This window comes from Vombatus ursinus, unplaced genomic scaffold (genome assembly GCF_900497805.2).
Source record: "Vombatus ursinus unplaced genomic scaffold, bare-nosed wombat genome assembly UNPS02014179.1, whole genome shotgun sequence".
Taxonomy (NCBI): Eukaryota; Metazoa; Chordata; class Mammalia; order Diprotodontia; family Vombatidae; genus Vombatus; species Vombatus ursinus.
In genome coordinates this window covers 2,135,889-2,152,301 of record NW_020953957.1, presented here as the reverse complement: position 1 = coordinate 2,152,301, position 16,413 = coordinate 2,135,889, and the positions used below count along the sequence as shown (strand labels likewise).

At 37.8% G+C, this 16,413-nt stretch overlaps 1 protein-coding gene across 3 annotated transcripts in view; it reads right to left on the bottom strand.

Annotated features, from left to right (window-relative positions):
- The window catches only part of ST7L (suppression of tumorigenicity 7 like), a 58,567-nt gene that overhangs the window by 34,202 nt on the left and 7,952 nt on the right, over positions 1 to 16,413 (bottom strand). For all 3 annotated transcript variants that reach the window (XM_027860362.1, XM_027860364.1, XM_027860363.1), the window contains exons 4-5: positions 11,582 to 11,636; positions 10,058 to 10,173 (exon numbers count right to left, since the gene is read on the bottom strand). In XM_027860362.1, coding sequence (XP_027716163.1) covers positions 10,058 to 10,173; positions 11,582 to 11,636 — 171 coding nt within the window. The remainder of the gene's footprint in view (positions 1 to 10,057; positions 10,174 to 11,581; positions 11,637 to 16,413) is intronic.

Below are 16,413 nucleotides of genomic sequence, written 5' to 3'. Positions count from 1 at the left end.
TCCATAGGACCCCACCTATTCTTTCTCTTAACTCACTGAAATGTATTCTCCCCAAATCCAGAATACACATTAAATTATGCCCAACTTTTCTCTCCTTCTCTATTGCAAATTCTAAGGTAGTGGTCCTCCCAAGGTTCCCACTTTTCCACCCCACCTAGCAACCAGTTTTTCTTTGTTGGTGTGAATCAGATCCAGAACAGAATTTCCCCTTGTTGGTTCCTCCGTCTTTGGAAGGATGAAATTACCATTAAGTAAAAAAAAAAAAAAAATTAGCTTTTACTCTTCTTTTGGCAGGAGAAAACTGTAGCAGATGTCTAAATAACTGAAGTCCACCATCACCAGTATATCCTTCTTTTCTGCCAGACTTGTGATCGGTTTCCCAGACTCATCTGTCTCCTCTTTCCAGGCAGGTAATCTATAAATTACTCTGACAACAATACCGCTTGTTTTCACTTGTGTTTATCTCGTCTCCTACGTACTTCTGAGTGTCTCTATTACTGTTCTTCCTAAATTGTAGCTACTCTCTACAGTATCTAACTCAATGGATCTACATAGGCAGTTTGCCCCTCCTTGTTCATCTTTTCTTCAAAGCCCTTTTGATTAGATTTTCAAGACTCCATGCAAACATATTTTTAAATTACAACTAGCATTTATATAACACTTTAAGATTTGCAAAGCACTTTACAAATACTTACTCCTATAACAATCCTGGGAGGTAGGTGCTATTATTATCCTCATTTTACAGATGAGGAAACCGAAGCTGATAGCGGTTAAGTGACTTGCCCAGGGTCCCACAGCTATTAAATATCTGAAGTTGGATTTGAACTCAAGTCTTTTCTAAGTCCAAGGTCAGTTCTCTATCCATTGTGCCACCTAGCTGTCTTGGTAAGGCCTTACTAAATATACAGGTATACTATGGAGATACTATGGTTTCACTTCCAGACCACCATAATAAAGCAAATATCATAATAAGGTGAGTCACACACATTTTTAGGTTTCCTAGTACACATAAAAGTTATGTTTATATCACACTGTAGTCTATTAAGGGTGCAAGAGTATTATGTCTAAAAAAATGTCCATACCATAACTAAAAATATTTTATTTCTAAAAAAATGCTAACCTTCACCTAAGTTTTCAGCAAGTCATAATATTTTTGCTGGAGGAAAGTCTTGTCTCTATGTTGATAGCTGCTGACTGGTGGTTGTTGAAGGTTAGGGTGGCTGTACCAGTTTCTTAAAATAAGACAACAATGAAGTTTGCTGCATCAACTGATTCTTCCTTTCACTTGAACACTTAAGAGGCCATTGCAGAGTTATCAATTTGCCTATTTTCAATATTGTTATGTCTCAAAGAATAGGGAAGCCCAAGGAGAGGAAGAGAGATGGGAATGGCCAGTTGGTGGCGCAGTCAGAACACAAACAACATTTATCGATTAAGTTCACCATGTTTTACTGGAGCAGTTCATGGTGCTCCAAAACAATTACAACAGTAACATCAAAGATCAATGATCACAGATCACCATAACAGATATAATAATAACGAAAAAGTTTGAAATATTGCAAGAATTACCAAACAGTGACACAGAGACATGATATGAGTATATGCTGTTGGAAAAACGGCACCAATAGGCTTGCTTGATGCAGGGTTGCCACAAATTCTCAATTTGTATCTGCAAAGTGCAATAAAGTGAAGCACAATAAAACAAGGCATGCCTCCATTCCTACATAGGAGGCTATCATTTTTAAATTTTAAGCCATGGTCCAAAACTCCAGATCTTATCCTCATATGCCATCTCCTTAACCGCTGTTTACTTTACAAATGTGTTTCTCTACTTAGAATTCTTTGCCTTAACTGAGCATCAGGAAAACATCACCTGTGGTCTAGGGAATTTAGTTTCTTGCTCAATTCTTTCTTGGTTCTTTCTGGCAGTATGATTTGTGCCTCTGTGAATCAATATAAGTGAGTGGATGCTGTCAGGTTTTCCAAATCTTGGGGAGGTTCTCTGTAAAATCTTGAATAAAAGACCTAGGAAAATACCACACTCCTTTATTACTGTTATCAGGTCAACAAAGAGTTGACTGAGACAAAATATAAAAAAGTGAGAGAAGATAAACAAAAATCAAAGTTACAACAGTACCCCTCAGCAAGGAATTATCAACTACTACAATTTGACTTTTCTTCCTCCAGAGCTTATGGGATGATCCCCAAATCTGGCAGCCCCTATGAATTCACATTCTTTCCTCAGACAGTAGATAACAGCTTTCTTAACAGTGAAGAATTTGTATGCCCCAAGAGCTTTAAAACTGCGTATACGCTTTGATCCAGCAATACCATTGCTAGGTGTATATCTCAAAGACATTCATAAAAAGGGAAAAGGACTTATTTGTACAAAAATATTTATAGCAGCTCTTTTCGTGGTGGCTAAGAATTAGAAATCGAAAATATGCCCATCAATTGGGGAATGGCTAAACAAGCTGAAGTCTATGATTGTAATGGAATATTATTGTGCTCTAAGAAATGACAAGCAGGATTTCAGAAAAACCTGGAAAGACTTACATGAACTGATGCATAGTGAAGTGAACAGACCCAGGAGAACATTGTACAAGTAATGGCAATATTGTTTGATGAAGAACTGCAAATGACTTAGCTATTCTCAGCAATACAATGATCTAAGACAATCTCAAAGGACTAATGATGAAGCAGACTATCTGTTTTAGAGAAAGAACTGATATTGTTTGAATACAGACTGAAGCACGCTATTTTTTACTTTCTTTTTTTTTATTCGAGTCTTGTACAAAATGACTAATACGGAAATGTTTTACTAACTGCACATGTATAACGTATCTAATTGTGTCCAGTCTGAGGGAGGGAGGAATGAAGAAAGGGAGAAAGGGATAGAATTTGGAACTCAAAACTTTAAATAAAAATATTTAAAAAAAAAAAAAAGAGGAAAAAAAAAGCGTAAAGTTCTTTGAGTTTTTTCTGGTTTGCTCATTTTCCCAGCCAATTACTTGACTTTTTGACTCTTTGTTAAGGTAGGGCTCTGCTTCCAGTGTGGAGGGTGTACTGTCCCAAGCTTGAGGGGTTTTGTGCAACTGTCTTCAGAGATACTTCTACGGACCTGTAAGTTTTCAGTTCTTCCAAGGTGGTATGATCTAAGGCGAGACGTTTACATCTCTCTTGGCCTGTGCTCTGGTCTGTGAGTGACCATAAGTACTCTTTTTTGCACTGGAACTGTGAGAAGGGTTCCCTCTCCACTGCTGCCACACACTCTGCTATGCCAATGCTCCTCCTCACCCCAGGACTGCAACCCAGATCCAAGTACAGGCAAAGCAACAGAATCCCTGCCTCAGTGCCAGCAAAGAGACCCCTGTAATCTCCTTCTGATCAATTGTTCGATCCCCTTACCGTCTGTAGGCTGAGAGCTCCAGAAGCAGCGGCTGCCACCACTGCCACCCCGGGATGTGCTGGGCACTCCTCACTCACCTATGTCCAACAGACCTTTCCTACTGACCTTCTAAGCTGTCTTTGGCGTTTGAGGGTTGAGAAGTTTGGAAACTGCCACAGTCCCCTGAGGCCTGCTCCGGGTTTGCTAGGGCCCATTCTGTGCTGGCGTGGTTTGCACTGGACTGTGCTCCTCTCTCAGCCTGGTGCAACAGACCTTTCCTGTTGACCTTCCAGATTGTCTTGGGTTGGAGATTTGTTTCACTCTATCTTTTTGTGGGTTCTGCTGCTCTAGAATTTCTTTAGAATAATTTTTTACAGGTATTTGGAGGGGTTTGGGGGAGAGCTCAAGCAAGTCCTTGCCTTTACTCTGCCATCTTGGCCCAAGTTGTGGTATATGATTATAATGGAAGAAAAGAAAAGCAGGATGATTTCAGAAAAACCTGGAAAGACTGAACTGATGCAAAGTGAAGTGAGCAGAACCAGGAGAACACTGTACACAGTAACAGCAATACTATATAATGATCAGCTACAAATGACTTAGCTATTCTCGGCAATACAATGATCTAAGACAATTCCTAAGGACTTAGGATGAAAAATGCTATCCAGCTCCAGAGAAAGAAGTGATAGAGTCTGAATGCAGATCAAAGCACACTATTTTTTACTCTATTTTTCTGTGTTGGTTTTTTTTTGGTCAGTGTTTTTTTCACAACATGACTAATATAGAAATATGTTTTACATGACTTCACACACATAACCTATAACAAATTGCTTACTATCTCAGGAAAGGGGGAAAGGAGGGAAAGGAGGGAAAGGAGGGAGGGAGGGGGAGAGAGGAGGAAGGAGAGAGAGAGAGATAGAATTTGGAACTCAAAGTTTAAAAAAATAACAAATATTAAATTGGGAAAAAATAAAATCATTTTTTAAAAAGAGTGCTGAGGTCTCACTCCTTCAGAAATAACCTCATATTCATTTCTGGTTCCAAATATTCAGGGATCTTTGTTTTCTTCTGAATAATACTCTTCAAACCTCCAAGCAGACACAGGTCAAGATTATCCTCTGGCACTGTAAATCCTTATTTTTCTTTGTTTTCACATTGAAGCCCTTTTGTTTTAAGAAAGACTTCATTTGCCTTAATAACTCCAAGAAACAAGAGATGTTCATCAAGCCTTTTTACCTTACCTTTTAGATGGATAATCAGAATGCATTTTGAGTTTAAATAACAGTTATTTAATAGAGACAGAAATAAAACTTTACACATTCTATACAGGTCACTGAAAGATCCATTCTCCATGCCTACTAAAACCAAGATCCTTTGTCTTGCAGTTTTTGCTAATACCTTCCCTGGAAAACTGCCATCATTGGAATGAATGCTGAATGTGTGAAAACAGAAGGCAGGGGTGAATGTAATTAGGAATCAGGTGTGTCAACTTGCAGAATCCCTGAACTCTGCTAAGGTACCAGAAAGGTTCAATGTTTCAGACTGGAGTTTAGAAATATACAAAAATTAAGAAAATGATAAGAGGTGGAAATCCTGAAGTCAGAGACATAGACTCTCTGGATTCCTTCTGAGAAGGAACTGGAAACCCAGGAAACTAATATAGTTCAACGAGAACTGGTGCACCAGGATGGATCTTTTGCTATGAAATCAGGCATACATGTTTAAGAGATTTGGCTAAGAACAGGAGAGAGTAAGATAGCGAAGACACGGGATGTAATAGGAGAACACAAAAAAACTTTTTTTTCCTAAGGGATTGGGAAGACCTAAGCATATCTACAGACAAATAGGAAGCAACCAATGGAAAGGAGGAAAAGACTGAAGGTGCATGACAAAGATGAGATGAATGCCGGAAATTCTGAAAGAAGTGTAGTAAAATCAAGGGCACATGGGATCAAAGACACAAGTAGAGGGATTAGGCTTAAAAAGGAGCAAGGTTAGCTTCAGCTGAGACAGAATGAGGAATTTATGATGATGCTAACATGTTTTGAGGAAGAGAAAAGGAAATTTGAGAGCTTTCCTGCTGGATCACTTCAACCATATCAGAAGAAGCTAAGTTAACTGCTATAAATTTGAAGGTGGGGTTGTGGCTGTGATCTTGAGAGAGGTAAAGGTGCAGCTGCTGCAGGGAAACATGTAAAGAAGTAAGTGGCACTGGTCTTTCTGCTACTGCTGTTATCTCTCTGCCCTCTGAAACAGTCACTATCTTTCCCCTCCAACTATCCTTTTTTCCTAATTTTTCTATTCCTGCCCAGAGCACCACCACCCTTCCAGTCACCCAGGTCCAAAACTTCAGAGTTCCTTCAACTCTTCTCTTTCCTTCACTTCACATATCTAATCAGTTGCCAAATTTTGTCAATTTTATTTCCACAATCTATCTTGAATTTATCCCCTTTTCTGCACTCACATTGCTGCCATCCTAATAAACACCCTTATCACCTTTAACCTGTACTACTGGTCTCTCCCCTCCAATCCATTCTTTATGCAGTGGCCAAATTGATGTTCCTAACCCACAACTCTGACCATGTCACTCCTTGACTCAGTGAGCTCCAGGGACACCTTTTTAGCTGTAGGATAAAACATAAACTCCTTTATCTGACTTTTTCAAGCCTTTTAAAATCCAGTCAGCCTGGCCTACTTTTATTTCCCATATACAACACTCCCACCTCGATGTCTCTGCATTGACTATTCCTTTCTGGAACACACTGCTTCCTTACCTCTGTCTCTAAGAATCCCGAGTTTCATTCAAAGTGCAGCTTAAGCACTGCATTCATTAGGATAAATATCCAGATTCCTTCAGTTGCCAGTTTCTTCTTCTAGAAATTACTTTGTATATAATTGCATTGTAATAGCCTGTTGGTGGGTCTGCCTGCCTCTCCCCAGTCCAACTCCAATCCATCCTCCTCCATTCAGTCACTAAAAGGATTTTCTAAAACTCAGGTCTGATCATGTCACCTTCCTACATACTAATAAACTCCAGTGGCTCCCTATTGTCTCCAGGATCAAATATAAGATGTTCTGTTTGGCCTTCAAAGCCCTTTATACCCTAGTCCTTCCTACCTTTCCAGTCTTCTTACACCTTACTCTCCAACATGTACTCGTCAATCCAATCACATTGGCCTCCTGGCTGTTCCAACAGCAAGACACTCTATCTTTCTGCTCCAGACATTTTCGCTGGGGTGGTTTCCCTCTGCTAATAATTTCCTATTTATCCGCTATATAGCTTGCTTTGTGTATTTTTGTTTGCATGTTGTCTCCATTAGATTATAAGCTTCTGGAGGGCAAGGACTATCTCTTGCCTCTTTAGTTTTAATGCTTAACACAGTGCCTGGCACATAGTAGACATTTTATAATGTTTACTGATTAATTGATCAGAAATCCTAAGTCTTTCAAAGTTGTTTGTCTTTATTATATATATATATGCATATATATATATATGAATTATAATATTGTTGTTATTATGTAAAGTGCTCTTCTGGTTCTGCTCACTTCACTTTGCATCAGTTCATAAAAGTCTTCCCAGATTTCTCTGAAACTATCCCCTTCACCATTTCTTACAGCACAACAGTGTTCCATCATATTTATAAACTGTAACTTATTTAGCCACTCTCCAATTGGTGGGTACCCCCTCAGTTTCCAGTTCTTTGCCACCACAAAAAGAACTGCTATAAGTATTTTTGTATATTTGGGTCCTTCTCCTTTCCTTGATCTTTTTGGGATATAGATGTAATTGTAGTATTGCTGGGTCAAAGGTATACAGTGCATCCCCTTAATAAAAGGATTTGTTCTGTGAAGTTTGGATTCAGTCAGAGGGCTGCACTTGAGGACCTAGAGCCACATGTGGCCTCGAGGTCACAGGTTTCCCACCCCTGGTATACACAATTTAACAACTTTGGGGGCATAATTCCAAATTGCTTACCAACAATGTATTAATGTACCTGTTTCCACAAACAACCCTTTCAGTATTTGTCATTTTCCATTTTTTGTCAATTTTGCCAATCTGATGGGTATGAGGTGAAACCTCAGAATTGTTTCAATTTGCATTTCTCTAATTATTAGTGATCTGGAGCATTTTTTCATGTAGTTATTGACAGCTTGGACCTATTCATATCCTTTAACCATTTATCAATTAGTTAGTGGCTCTTATTCCTTCTGTATCTTAGAAATGAGACCTCTACCACAGAAACTTGCTGCAAAGCTTTTTCCCATTTGCCTGCTTCTCTTCTAATATTAGCTGCACTGATTTTGTCTGCGTAAAAACCTTTTCATTTTAGGTAATTAAAATTTACCTTTTACAATCCTTCTTTATCTCGTTTGGTCATGAACTCTTCCTTTATGCATAGATTTGACCAAAGGTAATTTCTTCCTTGCTTTTCTAATTTGTTTATGATGTTACCCTTTAAGCTTAAAGTATGTACTCATTTGAAGTCTATATGGTATGAGTTGTTGAACTATACCTAGTTTCTTCCAGACCGTTTTCCAGTTTTCCCAAGAGTTTTTGTCAAATAATGGGATGCCTTATCCCAATAGCTGGGATTTATCCTTGGGTTTATCCAACACTAATCTGTTGTGCTTTTTTGCTTCTATGTTTTGTGTACCTAATCTGTTCTACTGATCAACCTATTTTTTGACCTATATCACACTATTCTGACAATTACTACTTCGTAGTATAGTTTGAGATCTGGTATTGCTAGGCCCCTTCCTTCCTACTTTTTTCATTAATTCCCTGATATTCTTGACCTTTCATTTTTCCAGATGAATTTTATCATTTTTTCTAGATCTATAAAGTGATCCTTTGGTAGTTTTGTACGGCACTAGGTAAGTACATTCATATAGAGAGTGTTGTTATTTTTATCATATTGGCCTACCCGTGAGCAATTAATATTTCTCCAATTATTTATGCTTGTCTTTGGTGCAGAGTATTTTCTAATCACGTTCATATAGTTTCCATGTGTCTTAGAATGGGGACTCTCAAGTACTTTATACTGTCTGCAATTATTCTAAATGAAACTTCTCTTTCTACCTCTTCCTGTTGGATTTTGGTGGAAATATACAGAAATGCTGATGATATGTGTAGATTTATTTTATATTCTACAACTCTGCTGAAGTTAATTGTTTCAACTAACTTTTTAGTTAATGTTAAGGTTCTCTATGTAAACCATCATATCACCTGCAAAAAAAGAACATTTTGCTTCCTCTTTGCCTCTGATTATTCCCTCAATTTCTTTTTCTTGTCACTGTTACAGCTAGAATTTCTAGTACTATATCGAATAGTAGTGGTGATAATGGACATCCTTGCTTTATCTGTGATTCTACTGAAAAGGCTCCTAGTTTACCCCTAATCCTGGCTCTTGATTTTAGATACATACCACTTACATTAAGGAAAGATTAATTTTTTCCTATGCTTTTCAATGTTTTTAACAGGAATAGGTATTATATCTTCTCAAAAGCTTTTTCTGCATCTATTAATATACTCTTATATGATTTTTATTGTTCTTGCTATTAAAAAAGCCAATTATGTTTATAGTTTTCCTAATACCGAACTACTCTTGCATTCCCAGTATAAATCTAGCTTAGTCATAGAGTAATATCTTCGTGAATGCTTGTTGGATGTTGAATGAATGTTGAATCTATTGTTATGCCACACTGCTAGAAACTATATACGTTTAAAGCATTTCCTCTACCTTGTATTTCTATTTACAATTTCCACTAACTACACATACCGATTGCCTTGGGTTCATATACAGTCAGCCCAGCAGAAATGTTTTATGGTAAACATAATTTCAATGAAGATACACTGTCTATATCTTTAGACTATATGGTTTTGCTTGTTTTCTGAAGAGCTTTATTTTAGGATGGGTAGGTGGCACAATGGATACAGCACTGAGCCTGAAGTCAGGAAGTCCAAATTCAAATCCATCCTCACACATTTACCAGCAGTGTGACCCTGGACAAATCACTTAACTTCTGTTTGCCTCAGTTTCCTTAACTGTAAAATGCAGATAATAATAACACCTACCTCCCAGTGTTCTTGTAAGAATCAAATAATACTTGCAAGGCGCTTAGCACAATACCTAGAACATAGTAGATGCTACATAATTGTTAACTATTATTATTATTTTTTAAAGTATATGTGTTTTTTATCTCTTCAGAGAGAACTATTGATCTTTTTTAGTACTTTGCATCCCTAATTTACTCACTGGGTCAAGTACAGGCCAACTCTCTTCTCCTATTTTCCTCTCTCCTACCCAATTCCACATTTTTTAGATAATCATTTTCTATTCTAAACTACTGTGCAATCTATGTGTGATTAAGTCATTGATATAGTCCATCTGAAGGTTGCCTTCCTTTGAGTAATAAAAGAAACAACTTCACAAAGTTTATTAAGTACTGTAATATCTTTTTTCTCAGGGAAACTAACAGGAATGTCAAATCAGTTCCCAATTTCGATGAAAGTTTCAACTCAGTCTGAGTTTCTTACACAAAAAATTTTAACTCATAACTACATAAGTACACCATAATCAATAACTGTGAAGAGAGAGCTACAGAAATATTTAAATAACTTCCATAATCACCACTTCCCTTAATATCATGAAGGACAAAAAAAAAGAGTACCTGTATCTGAAGGACGTAGAGAATCAGTATCACAAGTGAAAAAGGTCTGATGATCCTGAGCTGACAAGTTCATGTCGTAGTATGTAAGTGGTTCCTTACCCGTCACCCACGTATATCTTTACCAAACCAGAAGAAAACATTCAAATTGAGTGTAACAGACAACCTGCCAACTTCAACAGACACTAGTTTAAATGGTAAAATGTGCTAGTCAATTTTACTTTTGGAAATCATTACTATTTTGTATTTATTATTTACTCAAATAATTTATTGATTTATTAAAAAAGAAAAATTAAATGAGAAACAGAGGCAGTAGGGTAGAGTGGAAAAAATGCTGGACATGATGTCAGAAGTCCCAAGTTTGAATACCAGCTCTGATACTCACTATGTAATCCTAGCAAAGTTGTATAAGTTCTCTGAGCCTATCTGTAAAATGAGGATAATAATGCCTACATTACCTATGTCACAAGGCTGTTCTAAGGAAAGTATTTTTGTAAATTTTAAAGTGCTATAGAAGTCTGAATTATTATATTATCACAGTGCTTATCACATTATAGGCTCTTAATAAATGTTTACTGACTACTGACACCAATCACAGTCTTTCTTCCCTTATCAAAGCTCTTAAGAAAACAAAAACACCTCAAAAAAATATTTCCCAGGTTATCAAGAGATTCACGAAAACGCTGCTATCATTGCCTAAGAAAATATTTCAATTTGCCTCAAACTGAATCATGGCACTTCCTAATCTTGAAATGGTCAAATAAAATACAATAGTGACCAAAACCAAAGAGTAACAGCCAGATGACAATACTAAAAATATATATATATTTTCTATGTAGTGTAAAAATGCCCAATATTATTAGGAAAGAAATAGACAAAGCAGTACAGGTACACACACACACACACCCCAATAACCAGGAAAAGCATACTAAACTAAAACCAAGTGGAGTCCTATAATAACATATTTATATTCAAAGTGAAATACTTGAGTAAATGCTCCCCCCCATTTTTGAAGTTTAATGTCTTATTGGGAAATATGCTGACATGTAAAATGTTCTTTTATCCTGATTATTTCTGAACACTTTCTATAAATATTGAGAGTCAAAATATCTATTTCCTAAACTGTATATCAAGAGAATATTTGTTTTGAAGGAATGTTTCTTATTATTATTGAAAGAAAAATGCTTATTGGATTTGAGCAGAATATAAACACCTCAAGGGTAGGATTTTGTCTCTGTACCCTCGGTGCCTAACACAGGACTTTGGACATAGCAGGCACTTAATAAATGTTTACTGAACTGAAGGAAACAATAATAATAATGTTTCTACAAGCTAAGTCTTAGTCAAATCACACTGCCTTAATATACTCCAGTTTTTCCCACCCACAAATGGGGCAAAACTGTTAACCTATTTCACAGAAGACCAGTAGTTTTAATATTCACAAAATATGTGGTGTTTCCATGGCATTTTTTCATCAGGAACTAAATATCATTATTACTAATATATTTAAAAATTAAATTAAAATACCTTCTATATTCAGCTCCTCTGAAAAGATTTAAAGGGTTTCGCCATACCTTGCATTCTAGAAAAGTAAAATGAAAACATATTTAAAATTATGACAGAAAAACTACACATGACAATTAAAGAAATAATACTTGGACATGAGGGAGACCATTAATTCATTCATTCACCATATATTTACTAAGTACTTTCTACTGTGCTAGGTGCTGTGGGGAAAACAATGATTAAAATTTGGTTCCTATCTCTAAAGATATTAGAAGAGATAAGACAAAGAAACAGATACCTAGACTATAAAGAAGCAGGTAAAATATTCAAGAAGTTCAGTGAAGGAGAGCTAACTTCCTGTTAGGAGAAAACAGGAAAAAGTCCAAAGGAGGTAGTATTATTTCAGTTGAGCTTTGAAGGCTTAGTAAGAACTTGAAGGGGTAGATATTTATGAACAAAGGCAAAGAAAGGGAAAATGTAGGGTGCGTGCTGCAATCACCCAATATGGCTAGAGACCAAGAATAATCAACAAGAAGTTAGGCTGGAAAGGCACATCAGCTTTGGAAGAGCCTTGAATAGCAAGCTAACCAATTTATCAGACAGCCTGCAAAACTTACTAGTGCTAGGATCAGATTAAATGGTAATTGGGAAATGTTTAACAAAATAAAATAAAAATACAATACAACAGAGATATGTTAATTTGTGATGTTCTAAGTCCATACAGGGATCCCTTTCTATTTGATTTTTATTCTAGAGGTTTAGATATTATTCAGTAGGCATGGAAAACCATTTAAAGTTTTCAAACTATGGAATAACATTAAGTATGTTACTTTAGGAAGATTACTATAGTAAATATCAGCTAGGACATGGCATAGAAAAGTTTCCATAGAAATAGCTACTGTGAAAATAATTCATCTTTTCTTTGTGAACAAATAGCAAAAATATAGGCTCTACTATCCATTTGCATTAGGCAATAATTGTTCTTCTCTCTTTCTGAATTTCCATGGGATGTTCAGCCTCTAAGATATGAAATTGCTACCATCCCTCCCTGTACTTCTGAAAGACTATTATTAGCCTTGATTTACATTTGATGTTTGCTATTGTTGTTTTAAAACAAATTATCTGGCTACAACAGTTGATTTTTTTAAGCAAGGGGGGTCAAAATCATCAATCTTGTAAAATAGCTTATTAATTTTTTTAATACTCCACTAATATTCTACATGAGAAACTAGGTGGCCCAGTGGATGGAGCAGTGGGCTTGAAATCAGGAAGACTCATCTTCATGAGTTCAAATCTGGCCTCAGACATTTACTAGCTGTGTGGCCTTGGGGAAGTCACTTAACCCTGTTTGCCTCAGTTCCTCATCTATAAAATGAGCTAGAGAAAGAAATGACAAACCACTCTATCTTTGTCAAGAAAACCCCAAAATAGGGTCACAAAGAGTCGGACGTGACTGAAACAACTGAACAACAGCAACAACAACAAAAAAAACCAATTGCTTAATTGTGGCATGGTGGCATCCCTGAGTTCTAAAAGGCTATGCTATTAGTGTTCAAGTTCTTACAGGGCTGACCCAGCTAGAAATATTTCAAGTATAGATGATGGACTGTTGTTCAAAGCCCAATCTAAGTTCAGAAAAGCTCATTGCCATAAGACTGACCAATGGGCATGAACTCCGTGGATATGGCAACTCAGAAAACTGTCTACTAAAGTGTGACTGGGGAAGCAGGGGGCTACATTGCTGGGAAAAGTACTCACACCAATTAAATCACAAGTCTTCTGAAGCATTATTACAATAGAATTAGATTATCTGTGTGGAATAGAAAGAAAGCAATAAAACCAACAATCCCCAAATCATCTTTATCTAGTGACAGAATAAATCGTTTTTCACACGCCCCAATAAATTTTTTCTAATTCTGTTCGATTTAGACTAATAACAGCAGGGGGGACAAAGAGTATCTAGATTTAAAAGCTGACTATGCATAACTGAGGACTGCAGCTCCCCTAAAGAAAGCAAAGGAGGGCAAATCAAAGATGACGGAGTGATAGAAAGTAATATTGTCAAAGTCCTCTCCACAAACTCCTCCTAACAGATTTAGAAAACCCAGCCAGGGAAATTCAGAAAGAATCACAGCGAGTCCTTTGTCCAGAACAGCTCAACACAGAGAGACAACCAGAGAGGTCTGTGGACACTAGGGACAGGGTAGGGTGACCGCTACAGTACCTAGGGAGAGGCTGTGTACCATGACAAGCAAAGGCCTCAGACCCAATGTGGCACTTTGACAGGTATTAATTGGCAGTTTTATCATCCATTCCCCAATGTCTAGTCACAAATTCAGGGTGGAGTGAGAAGGGGACCTGCCCCAACGGCATTCCCATTCCTGGGTAGGTAGGCCACAGGCAGTATATGGAGAAAAAAAGCAGCAGCAGTTATGGCTGAGACCTCAGGAGCAAAACAGGGCCCATATAGCCTAGACTGCAGAAGAATAACCAAGGAGGGAATTCCAAACCAAAGAGGAGCCTACCATTCAGCCTCTCTGAGCCAACAGAGCTTTCCAGCTGGCTGATGGAGGCCGAATCCAGCAGCACCTATTCCTGCACAGGCTCAGGCCAGGGGGGGCAGCCACATGTGGCCTTGATCAGACCCTTTAGGGAACAGGTCCCAAGTGTGTCCCTGATATCCCAGAATAACACAACACTCCCTACTCAAGAAAGCAGCAACAGGACCAACCTAGAAGTGCCACAGAGCCTGGCCCTAACACTTCACCCAAAGTCAGGAAGGAAGCTGGAAGAATGGGTAAATAAGAACCTGACCATAATGAGCTATTATGGTGACAGGATGCCCAACACATAAGCACAGAAGAGAATGATTTCAAAATATCTATAAGCATGCTTCAGAGAAAAATATACCTGGGGTACAAACTCAACTAGAATTCCTAGATCAAATGAAGTGGGTTTAAAAATTAGTTTAAAATGTTTTTATAAATGGAATAAGAGTGCTTGAAGAAAAAACTAGAAAAGAAATGAGAGCTATGGAAGAAAGAAATGGAAAGGATTAACAGCTTGGCACAAGAAGTCCAAAACCTTGCCCAAGCAACAAACTCCCTGAAAGTTAGAATGGATCGGGGCAGCTAGGTGGCAAAGTGGATAGAGCATCAGCCCTGAAGTCAGGAGGACCTGAGTTCAAATCCAGCCTCAGACATATGACACTAGCTGTGTGACCCTAGGCATGTCACTTAACTCCACTGCCTAGCCAAAACAAAACAAACAAAATTAGAACGGACCAAATATAGCCAATGACTCCATGAGCAAAAAGGAAAAATTAAAAAAAAAAGTCAAAAGGCTGAAAAAATGGAAAAAAAAAAGTAAGATATCTCATATCAAAAAAAACTGACCTGGAAAACAGATCCAGGAGAAAAAAAATTAAGAATCACTGAACTTCAAATGTTATAATCAAAAAAAGAACCTAAACATCATATTTTAAGAAATTATGAAAGAAAATTATCCATATATCTTAGAACCAGAGGGCAAAGTGAAAACATAAAGAATCCACTTCCTGAAATAAAAGAAAACTCCCAGGTACATCATAACTAAAATCCAGAGCCTTCAGGTAATAGAAAAAAACATACTGCAAACAATTAGAAAGTAAGAATTCAAGCACAGAGGAGCCAAAGTCAGGATCACACACAATTTAGCAGTCACCACTTTAAAGGAGCAGAACGCTTGGAATACAATATTCCAGAAGGCAAAGGATATGAGCTTATAGCCAAGAATAACTTACCCATCAAAACTGTGTATAATGCTACAGGGGAAAAAATGGGCCTTTAACGAAATAGAGGACTTCCAAGCACTCCTTATTAAAAGACAAGAGCTACAGAGAAACTCTGGAGGACAAACACAGAAGTGAAAAGAAACATAAAAAGGTAAACATGAATGAACAATGATAAAGGACTAAACAAGGATAAACTGCTAACATTTAAACATTGAGAGATGAAATATGGATTTCCTTTAGGAAATTCAATTTAGACAAGGCCTGGGAGTGGTCCTGTTATGCCTTGATGATCCTAAGAACGAAAAGAGAAGAAGAGGCATATACCGAGAGTGGGGGGATAACATCTCACATAATCAGAGTGCACAAGCCGTTTGTCCTTCATTTTCAAACGATATCCAATGACAGATATCACAGGCAATGTACTGATGCATGCATTAACTGGATTTAGTGAGGCATGGCCGCACAAAATCGGCAGCCCCACTCTCTCTTCTAGAGTCATCAAAGTCCAGTGGCAAGACAAAAGTCAAGATAACTGGCAATGGCCTGGGATCCAGTGGATGACCCTGGCATCTTCAATGCCTGACCAAGCTCTAAGCTCTCCATAGTGTCTGCTTCAGCCACCTTCAGTGCCGCTGGAACAAACTATTGTCATCTGCCCATTCCACAGGGGGGAAGTCTTCTTATGCTTGGGTAGAGACCCCCCCCCCTCAACTCACCAACAGATTTGAGGCCCATAGGTTACCCTCAACCTGGTTTAGCTTGTCAGCTGAAAAGGTTTACTGGGATGTAGCCACTGATGTACAGCTTCTTGGAGCCACAGGTAAGAGAGTTGAGTGCCAGGTAGATACCAAAGACAGATGAGCAGCCCCAAAAAGGGATCTGCAAGCCCTCACTCCAGAGGTGCTAGTCCTCCTTGAACACCATATAACCCCAAGTAGATATCTATACAAAAATGCAGAAGGGACAGAAGTAGAAGTAGACACTTGAACCTCACTCTCATCTGAACTGGTCAAAAGGAGAAAGAATATACACATACACACACACACACACACACACACACACACACACACACACACACACA